Raw genomic sequence first — 17157 nt, 5'->3', positions numbered from 1 at the left:
GGTGTTATCCGAGCAGTCTTAAAATCAAACTGCAAGTGTCAGGAGGCAGAAAATCAGTTCTGAGCATAAAAAGTTAACAATGTGTACAGTAATCTCATACAGAATGTGTTTTCAGCATACTTCCCCTCCATTGTTGGACAGCACACGCAGTGCAGAAATGAATTTATCTGAAAAACTCAGTTTAGCTATTGCTTTTTCAAGCAAACGTAGACGGCACTGTCTTTCAGGCCAGAAAGAGGTGGAGGTCAGAATGGGAGAATTTATGGCTCTGTGCTATTTTGGATGGGATTGGGATGGGGGGAAAGAGAGGGGAATGATCAAAATATCCTGTGTGGAAACACTGGGAGTTATATTCATAACACATCTGTGCGAGGTACAGTCAAGGTTGGCTCACTAATAGGAATTTGGTGAGATGGAAAGAAAAAAAAAGTGCCTCTTTGTGTAAGAATCTATATGAAAAAAGGAAAGTATTGAAGGGTAATGAATCCATGATGAAATAACTTCTGTTCCAGTTGCTGAGGCCATGGTGTTTTGGGCCTTGCAGATTTTTCCCTTCCCTGAAAGGAAACAGGAAGGCTAATGGGGGATTCTCTTCTGTTTGTAAACCAGTTTTGTAGTATTACAATCAAAATTAAAATTCATAAGTTGCCTATTTGCTCTTTCTTTACTGACCATACTGGGACATCAGTATGTATGTAATGTCAAGCTGTATGCTTTTTATAAGTATATCACTGTTGGGTTGCACTGTATAATTATAGCCATAGTCGGGCAGGAGAGGTTCTGCTTTGTTAGGAATTGTGAGATTTGACAACTGGCTTCTAATTTAGGAGAGCTCCCTCCCCTTTTTAGCCCTTCCAGTTTTTAAGTTTTCTCTTACAGAAAATGAATCTCTTGGGTAGGCTTTCACTAATGTGCCATGGTTTCACAAAATCTGCATTAGTGTGTACGTGTGACATCGGATGTTAGTTTGCAATGAAGAATCAGAACTTTTCAAAAGCCAGAAAGGCTATCTGGAATATATTTATAATCCCCCACCTCATATATTTTTTTCCAAATCAAACCTTACAGTTGCTGTTGAAAAATGATTCAGTCTAAATCATTCCAGCCAGTTCTTGTGTACAAGTTACATTAAAAAAAAAGAAAAAAGTATTTCAGCTTGACATAGGGGTTGATGGGCAAATGAAACCATCCTCAGAATCTCCATTTTATACACCTTAATATCTAAACATTATAATCTAACGTATCTCTATGTATGTATTGTGTATATAGGTGTGTGTGTGTATTAGATGGTGCTGTTTAAGAAAGATAACTTCCTTTATATAGTTTCTTTGTTACAATGTGGTAATGATGTGCAGCACTTACTAGAAGATAAGACGGTTCAGATGTTGAAATGCACCACTTTGTATCTTAGGTAGCCCCTGCATGTTTTGATCTGTCATCCAAACACATCAGGAGTCTTTGCATGGAAGTCACCAGGCTGTCAAGTAGATCCACAGCCTTTAATGTTTGCCAAAGTCAGGGTTTGCTGGGGACTTTCAAACAGAAATTGCCACACTCCAGCTGCTGCTGGGAAACCTTTGCCAAGATCATCCCCAGTTGCAATCTGTTGTAATCTTCTGGGGTACATGCTTGGAGCAAACAGTTTTGTGTCCCTTCAGCAGCCTGTCATGCATACAAACCTTTATCTAAATGCTGGCTTCTGATGCTGTCTGGCAGTTGGTTACTAGCAGTGAAGGAACCTTGCCTTGGACTTCAGTTGGTATCGCTGCAGGTGCATGGGCCCGTGGAAAGGCCAGTCTCCAGAAAACCGCTGTTGGGCTTTGTAATGTCAGAAGGCTGGAATCCACTTAGTGACAACTGAGCAATTCAGGACAATTATGCTTTCAGCTACATTAACAAGTAACTCAGTAGTAAGGCACTGGAAGGAAATGACCCATTGTTGAACACTGGAGTAATTTGTGACTCATGGTATCATTGGAAGGGTGTTTGAAGTTCTCTTTGTTTTGGTAATATGGGCCTGTAATATTTTCCCACATTCTTTTCCAGTCATACACACTCAGTTATTCCTTTTATCCGACTGAATACTGTGAATTCCTGTCTTCTGTCTCCTTTAAATGTTTATCTCTACATAAGCCATCTAACAGCTGAGTCTGCCCATTATGTTCACCTCCTTGGCTTTTGGCTGCACTGATGGCTATGTGAGGAAAGCATGCTTAGAGTCATGAAGCGAGTGCTGTTCCCTGAAATGTCCTCTGGAAAAATGCTCTCTGTCCTGGGGCTGTGATTGGTAAAGCAGTGGCACATCTAGCTTTGGGAGATGAAGTTCACTGCTGAGGCAGGAAGTGCCCATCTGTGACCTGGAGTTTCCCAGCAAAGCACACTAAATGGTGTCTCAACACTTTTTATAGAATTAATTGAAAAGCAATGAAGAAGGCACAAAGATTGGACAGGAGAGATTTTGAATAAAACCCTATAATGCACTTTCCATGCCATTGTTTTATAGTTTGTCAAATGGATGTTGCGGCTTTTTCTTGCCTTTCCTGTCTTTTTAATAAATTAGCGACTAAGTATCATTAGCAGTTTTTATCTTTAGCAGTAATGCTCTAGCATTTTAACTTTGTCTCTTCAGTTGTTATTGTATCTTGCCTTTAGAATGAATTTTTCATTCACCGTGACTTGAATGCAGCAGTTAAAAGCACTGTTTGCAGTATTTACCTGGGTGTAACTTAACTCCAAGCCGTGGTCACGTTGCATTTTAAAATATGAATTCAAGAAGGTGTTAAGCCAAGCCACGGTGCTTGCTTGTGCTCCTGTGGTCCATATTAGCATAAATTATGAGAACATCTTTTTCAGTATTTAGGTTCAATATTTTGTCCTTTCAGCTCCCGTGATTTAGCTGAATGTTTTTCCCGTTCTTATTTTTCTGAAGAGTAAACAGTTTCTCTTAGAAATGAAGCTGAATCCTTTTCATCGATTTCACTAGCACAAGAACTAAGTGTAAATCTGAAGTGTGATGAAAGTGGAAAGTTATTGGTCAAACATGGTATTTTTTCCTAATCTGTGGTATGATTACCTCCTACACTGCTGGATGGCCATGTAGGCTGTCTGCATGGATGTCATGTATTTGACCTCATTCTTAGTATGATATCACTTCTGCTAGTGCCGATTTGTTAAAAAGCCAACATTAAATATCTCTTCTGAAATAAAATATGAAGTATAATAATACACAACGACACTCATTTATTCTGACCAAGACCTTACATGTATGACCTAATCTACCAAAGCTACCCTTGCAGACAAATCAGCCATTCTGTAAGAAAGGAAGATGAGCGTCATGTCTGTGTGTCTGGGTCAGTATCAGCTGATGCCTGGATACGGTCTGAAGAAAAATTTGCAGCCCTGCATCTGTTGTAGCCACATCAGAAGAGAGACTGAGGATGTTGAAGAATAATTTTCCTTTTTATACCTGTAAAGAGGTTCCTTTAGTTCAGAAGGGAAACAGGCCTAGCTATTCCTTCTACAGCTGTTGTGTGGACACGTGAACATACAAGAGCTAAGAACTTATTTTGATCCCGGTAAGTTGAGAAATCTTTCATTTCGTTATTTGCAAAGCTTCCAGCTTTGGCATTTTGACAGAGCTTCATCTCTTCCCTCTTCCACTTCTCATTCTCATTCAGACTTCAGGTGTTTTATTGCATCAGACTGAAGGTCTGCTACAGCCAGTGTCCTCCAACTGCATTGCCCAGGCTTCATAGCTCTATCTGTACAGGTGGGTAGGCATCAGGGAAGGGTTGTTATGGCAGCAGAGAGTAGAGAATGCTCAGCACTCACAGGTCCTTTCTTAAAAACTTGTGGTGTTAGTGGTTTGTTTGGACTCGGAGGTTCAAGAGAACTTAGAGCAGTGCAAGTCACTGAGAAATGTGTTTATGTTTCTTTCCTTCTACAAAAAAAAAAAAAGTATATTTTGGGTTTTCCAGTGTGTTGCTGTGTGAAATGTTCTTGTACTTCAGCATTTTTGAAGTAGCAGGTTACCATGCCCCACCTTTTCACAACTGACATTTTTTCCTTGGATTTTTATGATGTGTTTTCACTGTTGGTAATTACATTAATGGAAAAGCTTAGCCGCATCATCTTCAGCTTTTCACAGCTCTCCTCTCCAGCTGGATAGAAATTTTGGCTCAGTCTGTGTTAGTAAGGCATAGCCATGGAGCTCTCCTATTGAAGCATTTTAGTGAGGGAATCATTCCTTCTGCTTCTCTGTGGGCAAGAGAATACAAAAGCTGTCCTGGAAAATGACATAGACTTTTTCCTGAGCTGATGAGAGAGCTTTCCCCTTGCAAGGGGCAAACTGACAGGCTCCCATTACAATGACTTTATGTAATTTGGGAAGCTGGTCACGGCACAGATTCTGAGCTATTTACTTTCAGGTAGACCATTCAATTGCATGTTGGTGGCATATACAAGGCCCTCTAGTTAGTTACCAAGCTCGGCACCTTCCATGAGAGTAATTTGTCTATTTACTACTTCCCTGCTTTTGGCAAGGCGCTCCTCCCCGTTCCAAAGAAGGCCCTATCAAATGGAGCTGATGTCTTGCTGTTCTGTCTGGCCACTGTAGTAGGCTTTGCAGACTTTCAGAGGCTTAAGGCAGATAAAGAGATGATTAGAATGTAATTGTTGTTGACAGTAGACAGTGAGCTTCTCAGTACAGATAATAACTGTGGTTGGGAGTACAGATGAGCACAGGCCACGCCAGGCTCCTGTTACACATTTACTGTTGCAATAACAGGTTCCACATGTTTAGAAACAAATTCCTTTCAAAGCATTTCAAACTAAGCAACTGTATATAAACACATCACCCGCTTCATCGAAGCGAAATGAACAACCAAAGCAGTTAGACGTCCAACAAAAGGGAAGATGTAAGAGCCCCCTTAATGAGGGAAAATGATACATAAGCAAAAATCACAAAGAAAGTCTATTCCAAGAAGAATTGTTAGGCTTTTATGATTAAGGAATTGGTTGGCTTGTTTTTCTGATTTTTGCTTTTCCCCTTTTCATGCCACCTGCAGCTATCTATTTATAAATGGGGTTTACTGCTTTTTTGATTTGTTTTGTTTTAACCTCATGGCAAATTTTTCCTATTATTGCTGCCTTCTGTCACATCAGAGGGTTAGAACTGCCACTGCCTGTAGTGACCTTGGGAGTGATCAGTGGAAGGTCTAAAGCAGCAGTGGTGAGCAGTCCTGATAGGGCTACCTCGTGTCCTTTCATCGATGTGTCAGGTTAGCTTCGATAGTGAGTTAAGTTTACAAGAAAATTGAACATTCCATGGTTGAAATAAAAGAGAATAAATGCCGTTTTGACTTAAGCAGCGTCGAATAATAAATAGGCAGTTCTTACTTCTTCAAAGAGGTTACAGTTCATCCAGAAAGTACTCTCATGTCCCCTGATCTGTCCTGATTCAAGTCTCCAGTTTCAACTCTTGCGCTGGGGTCATTTGTGCAAGTTAAATATCTTAGCTGCCAGCTCTGCTAGGCAATGCCAACAGCCTGCCTGCCATAGTCCAGTGTGCACTGAATACCTACTAGAAACCATACTCTGACACCAAAGTTTGACTAGCAAAACTACATACATATATTCCTTATCTCATTCTCTGATGAAGGAAACTAAAATGAACTACTGTTTCCTCTCCTAGGGATAATTGCTGTGGGATTTGTCAGTGGATAAATCTCTTCTTTAGTCAGAGCTTCTTTTTTGGAGAGCAGGAGTTTGTTGCTAAGCTTTTAAATGGGGAAGCTACTTTTCTGGAAGGTGAGTAGAAGGATCCTGCTGTCACTTCAGGAAGATGGGAGAACCTTTCTCCATTAGCAGTTTGTTCTGTAGCTGTTGACTCTGTGCCCAGGCACCATAGCTCTACTTCTCTTTCAGGTTATCATGATGGGCAGGCAGAATACGCTTTGCGTGGATACAAAACAACTAAAAATTATTGTTAGTCTAATTAATGTTTTAACAACCTGATCAAAATACAGCTGTTACTTCAAATACAGTAACAATCCTACTACCATGTGCAATTCAAATTATCCAATTATTTTAAAAATGCAACTAAAACTGATACATGGAAGCCTGCAAACATCTGCCCCATTTTTTTTTTTTTTCCCTCCCCCTTGCTGTGTTTTGCTGCTCTGAGTTGCAGTGGTGTGAGCTCCTCACTTGGAGGCCTCTGCTCCTGATGGTGGATTTTTTTCCCTTGTTGGTTATGGGCCCGCTTGGTGTCACTGATATAGGTTGTCAAGCAGTCTGCTTCTAACTCTTTGGTACAGGTCTGCAGATAGCGTTATCCCATGATCACTTTGATTTGTTAGCTTTTTTCTATATATAGAATAAGTCTTTATAGTAACAATGAAAGGGGGAAGCTGAAGCTAAAACAATTTATCCATTAATCATCAGACTATTGGATAACTTTACTGTTGCTGTTAGACAAAACAGACAGCAGTCATCTCTTGATGGGCAGTGCGATGTTACAGCTAAAACCAAGCTAAAAATAAGGTCAAGAGCAGATGAGCCAGGGCAAGGCCATACAAGTCCTGAGGTCCATGTTAAGCTAATGCAGAGCTGTGATCTTGTGTTCGTGCTGGCAAGGCAAGGTGCTAATATATTCCCTAGGCCACAGGGCTATACAGAAAGTAGGCTGTGGATTTTTAGCATTACTTCTCCTCTTTGCTGCAGTAGTGGATATGGAGAGTGTCCTTACTGTGCTCTTAAGCTTCTGATTGCCAAAGTAGAAGCCAGCAGTCCTTGAGCAAAGACTGGCAGCATGTTCAAATTGAGCTCAGTTTGATTCTGAGACTTACGCGGCATCTTTTTGACAGCATTTTGCTAAACCCTGAGGTATCTGAGTAGACTTGTATTTCACATCCCAGTGCACCTGTGGCACTTTATTTTTTATTTTTTGCAAGTCTGAGAGCCTGCATAGTGCCGTGTGTGTGTGTCTTTGTGGTATTTCTAACAGCAGATTCGGAGTGGTGACAGCTGTTTTTACTTAAAGCTGTAAAATGTATTGAAGGAGTTTCCAGCATGCGTAAATACCAAACCAGTTTATATCATGTCAGGACTATGGAAGGAAGGCCTTTTGAGAAATGATCTCATAGGCATTCTTTGGTGCAGATCTGGCACATGCCATGGACTTCATTCTTTTCTAAAAACAACTCCTGTCTTTCAAGTTGGCATGCCTCAGATGTATGCCTCCTGCTTGCTTTACATGAACCAGACTCACTCTGGCTCTGCAAGCTAAAGGCTACAGGTTTATTCCATAACTTTTACATCCAATTATTTACGATAGCACTGTGCCTGCCAGCACCCCTCACCCACGAATGTTTTCTAGCTGCTTCTTATCTTAGTATGATTGTAAGTGTTACAACCTCACAGTGATATTTGCATTTCTAGCAACACTTCTTTTATGCTTTCTAAGTCCTAGGGCATGGCAAGTTCACAGATGAATCTAAAATTGCTTTCACCAGGAATCATCTGAACACAGAACTGTTGCAATGTTAGCATATCAAGTGTAAGCTTGCTCTAGCAAACTCACGCTCTCCAGTAGTGAGAACTCTAGAACCAGATGAAGTTCTTCTTTTGGTTTTGGTATTACCAATTTCTGGTCATAGGATGGAAAACAAACAGTTAAAAATTGACTCAAACTGAGACATACTTAATTATAGCTTCCGTAATCCCATTTAATTTCTGGCTTTGTTTTGTGTATGTTTGCTGTCAGGTAAGGATAACCTACATTTCTAGCAAAACCTCGTGCCAAGTAGGGAGTTGATGACAAGAAAATTAGGGGGTAAAATTCTAGCAGATTGCATTGGAAAATTTATCCCAAGCTGGCTCTAAACATAGTCAAATATATACAGAATTTGGTGGTTCTGCATGGCCTCCTGAGTGTGCTGCTGGCATCAATCTGTCACATAAACAAGTGCTAAGAAACATTTTCACTGATGATATGATTCCTGTTGTGTCAGGGCAATGCTGACTCTGCAGAGCTAACAAGGAATATAGTGCAGGAAATCTTCCATCCTTCCTGGAGTTCTGCAACTAGATTTACTAAGGTACCAAAGAAGCAAGTATTTTATGGAGTCAGTCAGCACTTTCATTTTCATTTCTCTTCAAAGTCTAACAATAAAGTAAGATAATAATTTATGTTTGTGGCCCATTGAGCTCATGCAGTTAATGAATAATCCTGCAACCCAGAGATTCAGACCTGCCTTTAATTCCCATTTGTTTGCAATTCTCTGAGCCATTGTCACTCTAAGGATCCCACTGAAGAGGGTATAAACAGAGTTGACGCTCCAAGGGGCAGCTCACTTAGTCATCAGAGGAAGTTGGAAGATAACCAGAATGAATATGAATTTACAGGATTTTTTTCTTGCTTTTTTCCTTGGTTCCTCACTGTGGTTAATGTACTGTGAAAGTGGAGTTGTGTATGAACCTATTAGCTGCTATTTTTATTTCAGAGGATAGTTCATCAGACTAGGTTCACCATTAGCTTGGAAGTGTAAGCAGTCATCCTGTAGGCTGGGAGGTCTCTCTTCCATTTTGTTGGCGTGTCTTTCTCCGAGACTTCCCCTAGGCTCTCCTCACTCCTAAGAGCTCTAAATTACCTATCACTCCATTTTCGTCAAGAAATGCCATAGCATCTTTCTCCTCTGCTAATGGTCCACAAATGCCAGTTCCATTTCCTGTCATGTGATCTGAAGATCTGAGTATTATCAAACTCAGAACAATTGTTTCCAGCATGTACTCTTGAATGATTATTGCTTCTGTTTCAAAAAGCTTGTGTGCTTGCAACGCTGTCAGGATTTTTCAGTTCTGCTAGCTTGCTTTACAAGATGTGACGTTTACCAACAAACCTTGCTTGTCACGTTATTAGATGCTCACTTCAATACATACGTGGTGTATAACATACAGCAGAAAGAACAGCTGATGCGTGGTCATTTCTTTAATTTTGCTTTCCTGTGCCTTCATTTTCTTGGCATCTTCTGGGCAATGTTACTGAGTTTTTCTTCTTAATTCTTTAACTCCTACATATCTTCAGTTAATATTTAAACACTGTATTATTTAATCTGTAAAGTGATACCTATATTTTTGTAGGTTTTCGGTATTTTCAGGCGACTTCTGTGTCTGTGCTGTGTGACCAGCTTTTTATTTTCACCATCCCTTTGGATACCCTCATGTGAAGATTACTTTATGTAAATGTATTTCCAGTACCCATTGGCTCTGTTAGGCTTTGGGATGCAAATAAATTCCCTTTCTTTTTAAGAGATAAGTATTTTGTAATTTGTATTTTTTGTATTTGCCTTTCCCAGGATTTTTACTTCACTTTTGAATTTAATATAATTTCAGTCAAAAAGTAGCCAAAAAGCCTGGAGGAATTATGTGTTTAAAGATTCTGGGCTATATTTACCGTAGGGTTGCAGCTCTCACATGATGGGCATGGCTTTTCAGCTGTTTTTCTCTGCCTGGCTCTGCCATTGAAAGAAATAGGGCACTTTGAACTTAGTGCTGTGTGGTTTTTGTACAAAACCTGCTGATTTTTGTGCACAGATCTTTAGGCTTATCACAGTGCAAACAATAAGACTGTGACCGCTACATGTTGAGATTTCAAGCCATTTTTTTTAATAGAAAAGGTTCTCACCTTGGTGGTCCCACAGGAGCTCTGTTTTCTTCACTATCCTCTAGTGTACGTCTTGGTGCCTCTGAGACTCGGTCTGCCATTCATGCACAAATCGACCTCCGATGAAGAAAAAGCCTATTGCTCTTCTAAGACTTTTCAGCAGTCTTCCCTCCCATGTCTGACTCTTCCCAGTCCCTCTTCCCACCCATGTCTGACATGGTGCTGACAGCAGCTCTGAAAAGTAGGAAACAACTGAAATCTCACCCATGTACCTTCTTAGCCTGATGATCTGAGGGTGCCTAGCAATTATGACCATTTCATGTTTATTTGGGTAGGACTTAAAAAAGCAAGGTTAATACCTAGCTCCCACTGCAACTTGTTTTAGATGCCTTTGAACACCTGCCTGAACAGTACTATTCAGAATTGACTGAACATGATACCAGCTTCCCATTGGTTTTGTTGGGTGGTTGACAGAGCAGCACAACTGGGAGTCACATCCAGGTAATTTTCTGACAGCTTGCTTTTCTACTATGCCCATCAGTCTTTTTCCAACAAATTTACAGAAGTCTTCAGAGAAGAGGAGGAATGACTTGCAATGGTTATGTCTCCCTTAAGGAAAAGGTTAAATCTGGTTCTCTCCTCTCTGTATCTCCACACTATGTTTCTGCAGTAATAGAACTGCTTTTGTTTAAGTGTTATCAAAATTTAATCGACAATATTTATTGTGACATAACACAGAGGGACACCCTGCAGGGTGTCCTTTGGCTTCTAGAAGCACATACACTACCATGTAATTCTTTTGTCTGACTTGCTTGGTAATACTTGTTGCAGATACGAACTCTTCCTTTTAGCTGAGTCCCCCAAAAACAAACAAGCAGAAGTTTTGGCAACAATTAAGCAGTGAAGAGTAGCAACAAACTTGCACACACATTCCAAAAAGACAATAACAATATTAAGGAACTGGCTCTCGGTGAAGTTTGCAAGTCCCAGTGTATGTGTTTTGTGTGGGAAGGGGGGTTCAGGGCAGTGATGCTTAAGGATGGGCTCTTTGCATGTGAAAAAAACAGTTGTGATATTGTTAGAAAGTCATTCTAACTCTTCTAGAGTTAATAGGTGATTTCATGCAACTCTTCAAGAAAAGGTAAGGGAGCATGGTTAACGATAGAATTTTTTTTGAAGGACCTAATAAATCAAAGCACACAACTTTCAGCGCATCCCAGAATCTAATGAGAACATCCTGACATAATATTTTCCACATGACAATCTGGGTGGTTTCTTTTGCAAGCACTGATCCCTATTAAATGGACTGTGCCAGCAGTGCCACAAAAAATAAAATAAAATAAATTGTACATAGTTCCTGGGGAAAATAAGTTAGAAATCATAATTATTTTGGCATCAGCGTTTGACCCAAGTGACAATTCTTTTGTTCCTTGGCTTTTCAAAAGGCAAACTTCAAGATAAGCCTTAACAGACAGAGAAATCACGGGCTTCACAGATTTATTGAAGTGCATATATTGACCTTTGTTATAAATAAGCAGCCTGCTGTTTCTCATGGTAATTATTTGGTAAACTTTCTGCAGAAGCCAACTGGTATTCTTGTATTCCCAGATGAGTCATCACCTCCTGGTATCTCTTGTTTCCTATCTAAAGCATCAGGTCTTTAGAAGGTGCCAACATCTTAGGTTTTTCTGTAGAGGTAGTTGGTAGGGAACAAACCACGTAGTCAGCAAAGTGTGTTGTGCAACTGTTAAAAATCCACTGTAATACTTGAAATTCTTCTAAATCAGGCTGAGTTTCATGTGTGCATTTAAATGGGAGCTGAGCTTTTGTATAAACCAAGTTGCTGAAGACAATCTGTTGTACAAGCTGCATAGCTAAAATCTAGATAAAATCTCAGTCTTTAATAGGTTTGAAGCTACTGAATAACTTTTTTATGACAACTTTTTTATGTCTTGAAGGCACTCATGTCTGAGTGCTGTATAGACCCCTGGAAAAAGACAACTAATGTGTAAATATTTGGAAATAACATTAGGTACAGGGGTTATATATATATGGAAGACATCTCAGAAATGGGTAACAAAAGAACAAGAGGCAACAACCACAAGCTGGAACACAGGGAATCAGAGTAAATATTAGGAAAAAATTGTTCCCTGGGAGGGTGGTTCCCTGGATCAGGGCCCAGAGAGGTGCTGGAACCTCCATCCACCAAGAGCTTCAAAATTGCCTGGATGAGTCTCTGGGCAGCCTGCTGGAACTGTGAATTTGGCCCTGCTTCGAGCAGCAGGCTGGACGGAGCAGCCTCCAGAGGGCCTTTCCAACCTGAGCTTTTCAATCATCAGATCTCCCTCTTACTGACCTCGCTCTAAGATCAAAACGGTGAAAGGTTATCTTCAGCTTGTTTCTTCAGTGATCAAGCCCTGGTTTTACCTTTATTTGTTTGGTTTTTTTTTGACATGTTGGTCAAAGATACTGAAGGCCTTCCCTCAAAGTCAGCCAGAAGCTGTAGGTGTTGTTGTCCTGCCTGCAGATGCACCAAGTTCAACAGAGAAAAATAATGCAATTGACTAAGCTCTGTAGCAGCCTGAAAGATTCGAGCATTGAGACAGGGAAAAGGGGTCAGAGAAAAATTTAACTGTGAATGCCTGTCTCCACCCTGCTAGCAAAGGTTTTGAGAGCTGAAGAAAATACAGAGTTTCAAGAAACTCTAACTAGGGGAGAAAGCAATCATGCAAACACATTTGTCCAGCCCTTAACAAGTAGAAAAATGTGCAACGGCTACTTAATGCAACTTTAGAAATGACATTATGAGTTGGCCTGGTTTCCTTTCTTTGAAAATAGCATAATGGATGGATGTTTTTTTGTTGTTGCTGTTGCTACAGAATACAGCTGTCTTGGGGGACATTTTGTGTGTTAACACACCTGTTAAGAAGGGATATACATTGATCCCAATTTGTTCCAAACTGATTTCTCATTTATTTTCATTATGAATTTGTGGAGCCTCCTACACTCCGCTGCCAAGTGTATTTTCAGGAAAAGGTTAAATTAGACAAGAGAGTTCTTGCTTCTCCTAAATTTGTCAGTAGGTCCTAATATTTTGGCAAAAAGAAATTCAAACTTATGGGTGACTCTGTGACATCATCCTGCTCCTAGAGTCTAAATGTGTGGCCCATATACCTGCTGTGCAGCAGTGGGTGCGGGGACACAACCGGAGCTCACACACTGGCCTCACACACAGTTTTACCAGTGTGCCCTGACGTACAGCTGTCCTCCTCTGGCACCACTGCTGGGCCTTCACCAAGCTCAGAAGAACCTCACTGAGATGTTTGCAGGCCCCCGATCTCTCCATTCCATCTTCACTCATACTTCCTTTCTCTCCTTAGATCTCATCTCTGTTGACCACTGTTTTCATGCTTAGGATCCTCACTGAAATGCAATTCTTCCTTCTCTGCTCATTTCTCTTTTCCTTTTAAAAGCATTGCTATTAATACTAAACATTAAACCTATGCCTAAATGGCGTAGGTCACCGTTAAGTTATGACAGTCTTGCCCACTCCATCTGACCATGTCCAGCTCAAGATGCAAGAGTGTCCATATGGGTGGAAGGTGAGCCAGGCTCCTCTCCAGATAGCAGTTAGTGTTTAGGAGTGGAGCACGAGTCCTGTCTTGCTTTGCCACTGTTTCGGGACATTCTCCTTTTTGTGCATGATTGAATTTGATCCACTTGTCTGCTAGCTCAGACACGTTGAGATGAGAGAAGCACCTCCAAAAGAGACAGATTTAGAAGATCATAGAGATCCTCTGTGAGTCTGATGTCCAGGAGAGGTATCACCTCGCTCTTCAGAGCCACATGTGAGTTGAAGTAAATAAGTGCTGTTACCGTGGAGAGGTACGTAGTTATACTGCATTAACCTCTGCCTTCTGCTTATAGAGGTATTTCTTAGAGCCTGCATGTTTCCTTGTTTTTTGAGATGCCTTTGACACAGGGGAAAGTCAGGGATCAAGCAAGGCACATCTAATTCTGAAGATAACTCTTCCTGCTGCTGAAGAGCATCTTCCTGCCTTCTTTCTCTTGCCTCAGCTAGCTGAGGTCTCTAGTACTGGTTCAAAATGAGTGAAGTGTTGATATGTCACACTCAGCTCAACTTCACCAAGCGAAATGTGTGTGAATGCAGCATCCAGCTGTGTCTTGTTATTCCTTAGACAAGTATATATAAGGAACATATGTACATGGATACATAAAAGGAATGCTGCTGATTTCAGTGGCATTGCCAGGCAGTGCAAGTATCATACAATTCAGCCCACATATTTTAAAGTATAAAATAATATTGTAAGAGTCTTCCATTTGAAAAACTCTTAGGGTTCTCTCTTGAGGTATAGAGAGGTTTGACTGATAACAGCATTCATTAAATTGGACTTGGGCAGATCACAGCTTTAATTAATATAGTAGGGACACAGCTATAGTTTCACTCTTCTAAGTTATGCTCAAGGAAAAAGTGAACAGATTCCTTCTGTGACCCAGAATATATGTTATTTTTAATATGGGAGAGCATTCAGGAGGGGTACAGTTGTGCCTGACTTTTGACGTAGGTGTTTATGTGAAGTGTCCGGTGTTTCTGAAAGAGGATCTGAAAGGGAGGCAGACTTTATTGGTCTGCAAAGGAGTTGTCTTTTTGAATACACCCCTCTGGGTTCACAGAGAGGCTCTGCAGATATATGCATGCTTGACAGAAACTTACCTTCTAATTCCAGCAGCATGGTTCCAAGTCTCTAGAGGTGGCACAAGGCGAGGCTAGCAGCTGTGGTTTTCAACAAAATACGATGACAAAGCATGTGGGGGTGATTCCCTTTTGGTGTGTTCCTGTTCCATTTCCACTACTTCATTCGCTACATTCACAGAACTCCTCCTGCCTTTTCTTGGCAGAGAAACCCCAGCTGGACTGGAGGAAGATGTCATTCTTTGCTCTCCTCATTTTTGCTGCATGATGCATGGTAGACAGGCTCTGATGTGTCCTGTGGAAAAAACAAAATAAAAATACACACCTGCATATGTGCATGCAATCTTGTATGTTTTGTCTTGCTACCCAAACGTTTACATAACCATTTCACTTGGTGAAAGAGCATGGACTAATCTTTTCCTGACAGGTAAAGTCATGAAGTAAAAGATGCAGGTGACTAGCAGAATAAAAAAGGAAGAGATAATGAACCAGCTAATTCCAGAATGAGATTAGGAAGGATTAGTCTGTCTAGCACAAATCTGCAAACAAACAGACTAGTTTCCTCTGTGCATAACAAAGAATTGCCATCCAACAACAGCCCTGCCTCCTCAGTGTGCTAGACAGTGCATTCAAAGCTGCCCGGTAGGCTTTGTAGATTAACCTGCAGAGGACCTTTGTCTTCAAATGATTAATCTAAATAACTCATTTCAGTAAGAATTGCTGTGATCTCTTCCCACTTGTCATAATAAGGGGGGTTCTTTCTCCCACTTCACTCTGTGTCTGAATTACCTGCTCTGTGCTCTGGAAAAGTTTTGTTAGGAAAGATTTATTTCTGCATTACCTGTTGACAGCAGCTCCAAAGTGCAGATAAGGGGGTGTCCAAAGGCACTCCCCTAGCACTTGGCTAGCAAATCTATAGGGCTACCCTACGTGTTAACTGTTTTATCTCAATGCCAAAACCACCTCTGGTTAGATATATGCAGATGATGTGCTCCCTGCAGTGTAGATATCTTTTGTGTTTGGGGAGAAGGGGTTAGAAAGGAAAAAGGTGGTTGTATTTGTTATTTATTGCAGTATTGATGGGGGCTCTGTGAAAGCTTTGCCAAGCCACAGACAACAATCTTATTTCTGCATTAACCAAGATTTGTGCAAGAAGCCTTCAGGCTGAACTCTGCCCTTGGATTGCCAGTGCGTGTTAGTACCTACAGAAAGAACTGAACGGAGAATGCCGAGGTCTTCCCTGGTTGTAGCAATCATACTGCAGAGTACACAGCTCTATTAACATTTTTCCATAAGGTTTCCTCCTCCTGCAGCTTCCACAATGACATTTACATCAAAAATTTTCAAAGAACTGTGAATCAGAGGGGCTGTGGCCTTCTAAAAAATCACCTTTCCAACGTAGGGAAGCTCTCAGTAATACTGAGAGGAGATAAAAGATGGTTTTCACTAAAACTTTACTGCAAACATAGGTATTGGCTTTGTCACAGGTCTCATTTGGCACAATGCAATGCATAGACCAAATGTAAACAACTTGGACAACTGTTCTGTTTTCTGTAGAGCAGATCAGATACAAAAATGTAATGTGTTTGTCTCTGCGTCCACCTGCCTGGGAGGTTCCAAATTACATGTGTGTATTTTGTATTTCTAAGAATAACAGTGCTGTCTCCTGAACAGGACATATCTGAGGACACTTTCTGTGCTGCTCAGAAAGGATGTCTACTGACCCTCCTCCCCTTTGTGTCTGCTATAGCTTTTTAGAATTACCCAGAATGAATGATCCAATTATGGTAAAACCCTTCCTGTTGATTGAGGTATTTCAAACAGTCTTCAGTCCCATGCAAAGCTTCACCAAGTCTGAGAGCTCTTCTAAAATTTCCACAAGTGCACTAGTACTCAGCTGAATCATGAATAACAGAGTAGTTTTAATGAGTGAGTTATGGGAACACAGGCATCTTCTCACTTTGTGCTGCCGCTCTCGTGTCATGACATCATCCTATTTGCCTTTGCGGTCTATACAGTGTTTGGCAACAGATGCGGGTTGCAGCATTTGTAAACAGAGCTATCCTTAGTATGTATAAACCAGGCTTTTATCTGGTTGTTTAACTCTTAAGTCACTGGAGTGCTAGACTATGGAAACTAGGCAAACAAGAGAACAGATAAATCATTTGTACTACCCTGGGTTTTTCAGAGAGGGTACAGCACTTCAAAGTGAGCATGTTTAGGGAGATGACTTATGAAATCAGAGAACCATAGAATATCCCAAGCTGCAAGGATCATTGATTCCAGCTCCTGGCTCCATGCAGGACCACCCAAAAATCAGACCATGTGTCTGAGAGTGTTGTCAAAATGCATTTTGAACTCCAGCAGGCTCGGTGCTGTGACCAATTCCCCGGGGAGCCTGTTCCAACGCCCGACCACCCTCTCAGTAAAGAATCTTTTCCAGCTTTGCTTCCCAGCGCAGATGTGAGGAATGGCAACTCAGAGGATGAGGCTAATTAATTATTGGCTGATAAGTAGCTCAGATCAGCTTTAAAGCTGACAGTTGTTGTGCTGCGTTAGCAGTTCTCTGTTAAGGAGTCCTGTACTTAACGGAGAGTCAGGAGCAACAGACAAGAAGTTAAAAACCAGTTAGCACCAGAAAAAAATGTAGAGAGTGTGGGTACTGCTTGATATCCAGAAAAGTCCTGGTGCATTTCATGGAAAGTGCTGCATGCCAGGGTGAGTGAAATGGTGTTGGTTGGTTGGTTGTTTTTATCACTGAGCCCAGTTCGAGGGAGAC

The 17157-nt window shown here is 41.0% G+C and overlaps 1 protein-coding gene and 1 long non-coding RNA gene across 6 annotated transcripts in view; one reads left to right on the top strand and one right to left on the bottom strand.

Annotated features, from left to right (window-relative positions):
* The window catches only part of ADAMTS3 (ADAM metallopeptidase with thrombospondin type 1 motif 3), a 134740-nt gene that overhangs the window by 76792 nt on the left and 40791 nt on the right, over positions 1 to 17157 (top strand). Inside the window, exon 1 of one of the 5 annotated variants that reach the window (XM_013190565.3) lies at positions 16902 to 17096. The exons of the other annotated variants lie outside the window; for them this stretch is intronic. Coding sequence (XP_013046019.1) covers positions 17075 to 17096 — 22 coding nt within the window. The 5' untranslated portion in view covers positions 16902 to 17074. Of the gene's footprint in view, positions 1 to 16901; positions 17097 to 17157 lie in introns of those variants that run through there. 5 annotated transcript variants of the gene reach the window in all.
* LOC106041901 (uncharacterized) overlaps positions 1 to 17157 on the bottom strand; it is a 34532-nt gene that overhangs the window by 1352 nt on the left and 16023 nt on the right. The window contains exon 4 of the long non-coding RNA XR_007167234.2: positions 14400 to 14673. This is a non-coding gene — a long non-coding RNA (uncharacterized lncRNA). The remainder of the gene's footprint in view (positions 1 to 14399; positions 14674 to 17157) is intronic.

Source organism: Anser cygnoides, chromosome 4, assembly GCF_040182565.1.
Source record: "Anser cygnoides isolate HZ-2024a breed goose chromosome 4, Taihu_goose_T2T_genome, whole genome shotgun sequence".
NCBI classification, from domain to species: domain Eukaryota; kingdom Metazoa; phylum Chordata; class Aves; order Anseriformes; family Anatidae; genus Anser; species Anser cygnoides.
This window is presented reverse-complemented; position numbering and strand designations above follow the sequence as displayed.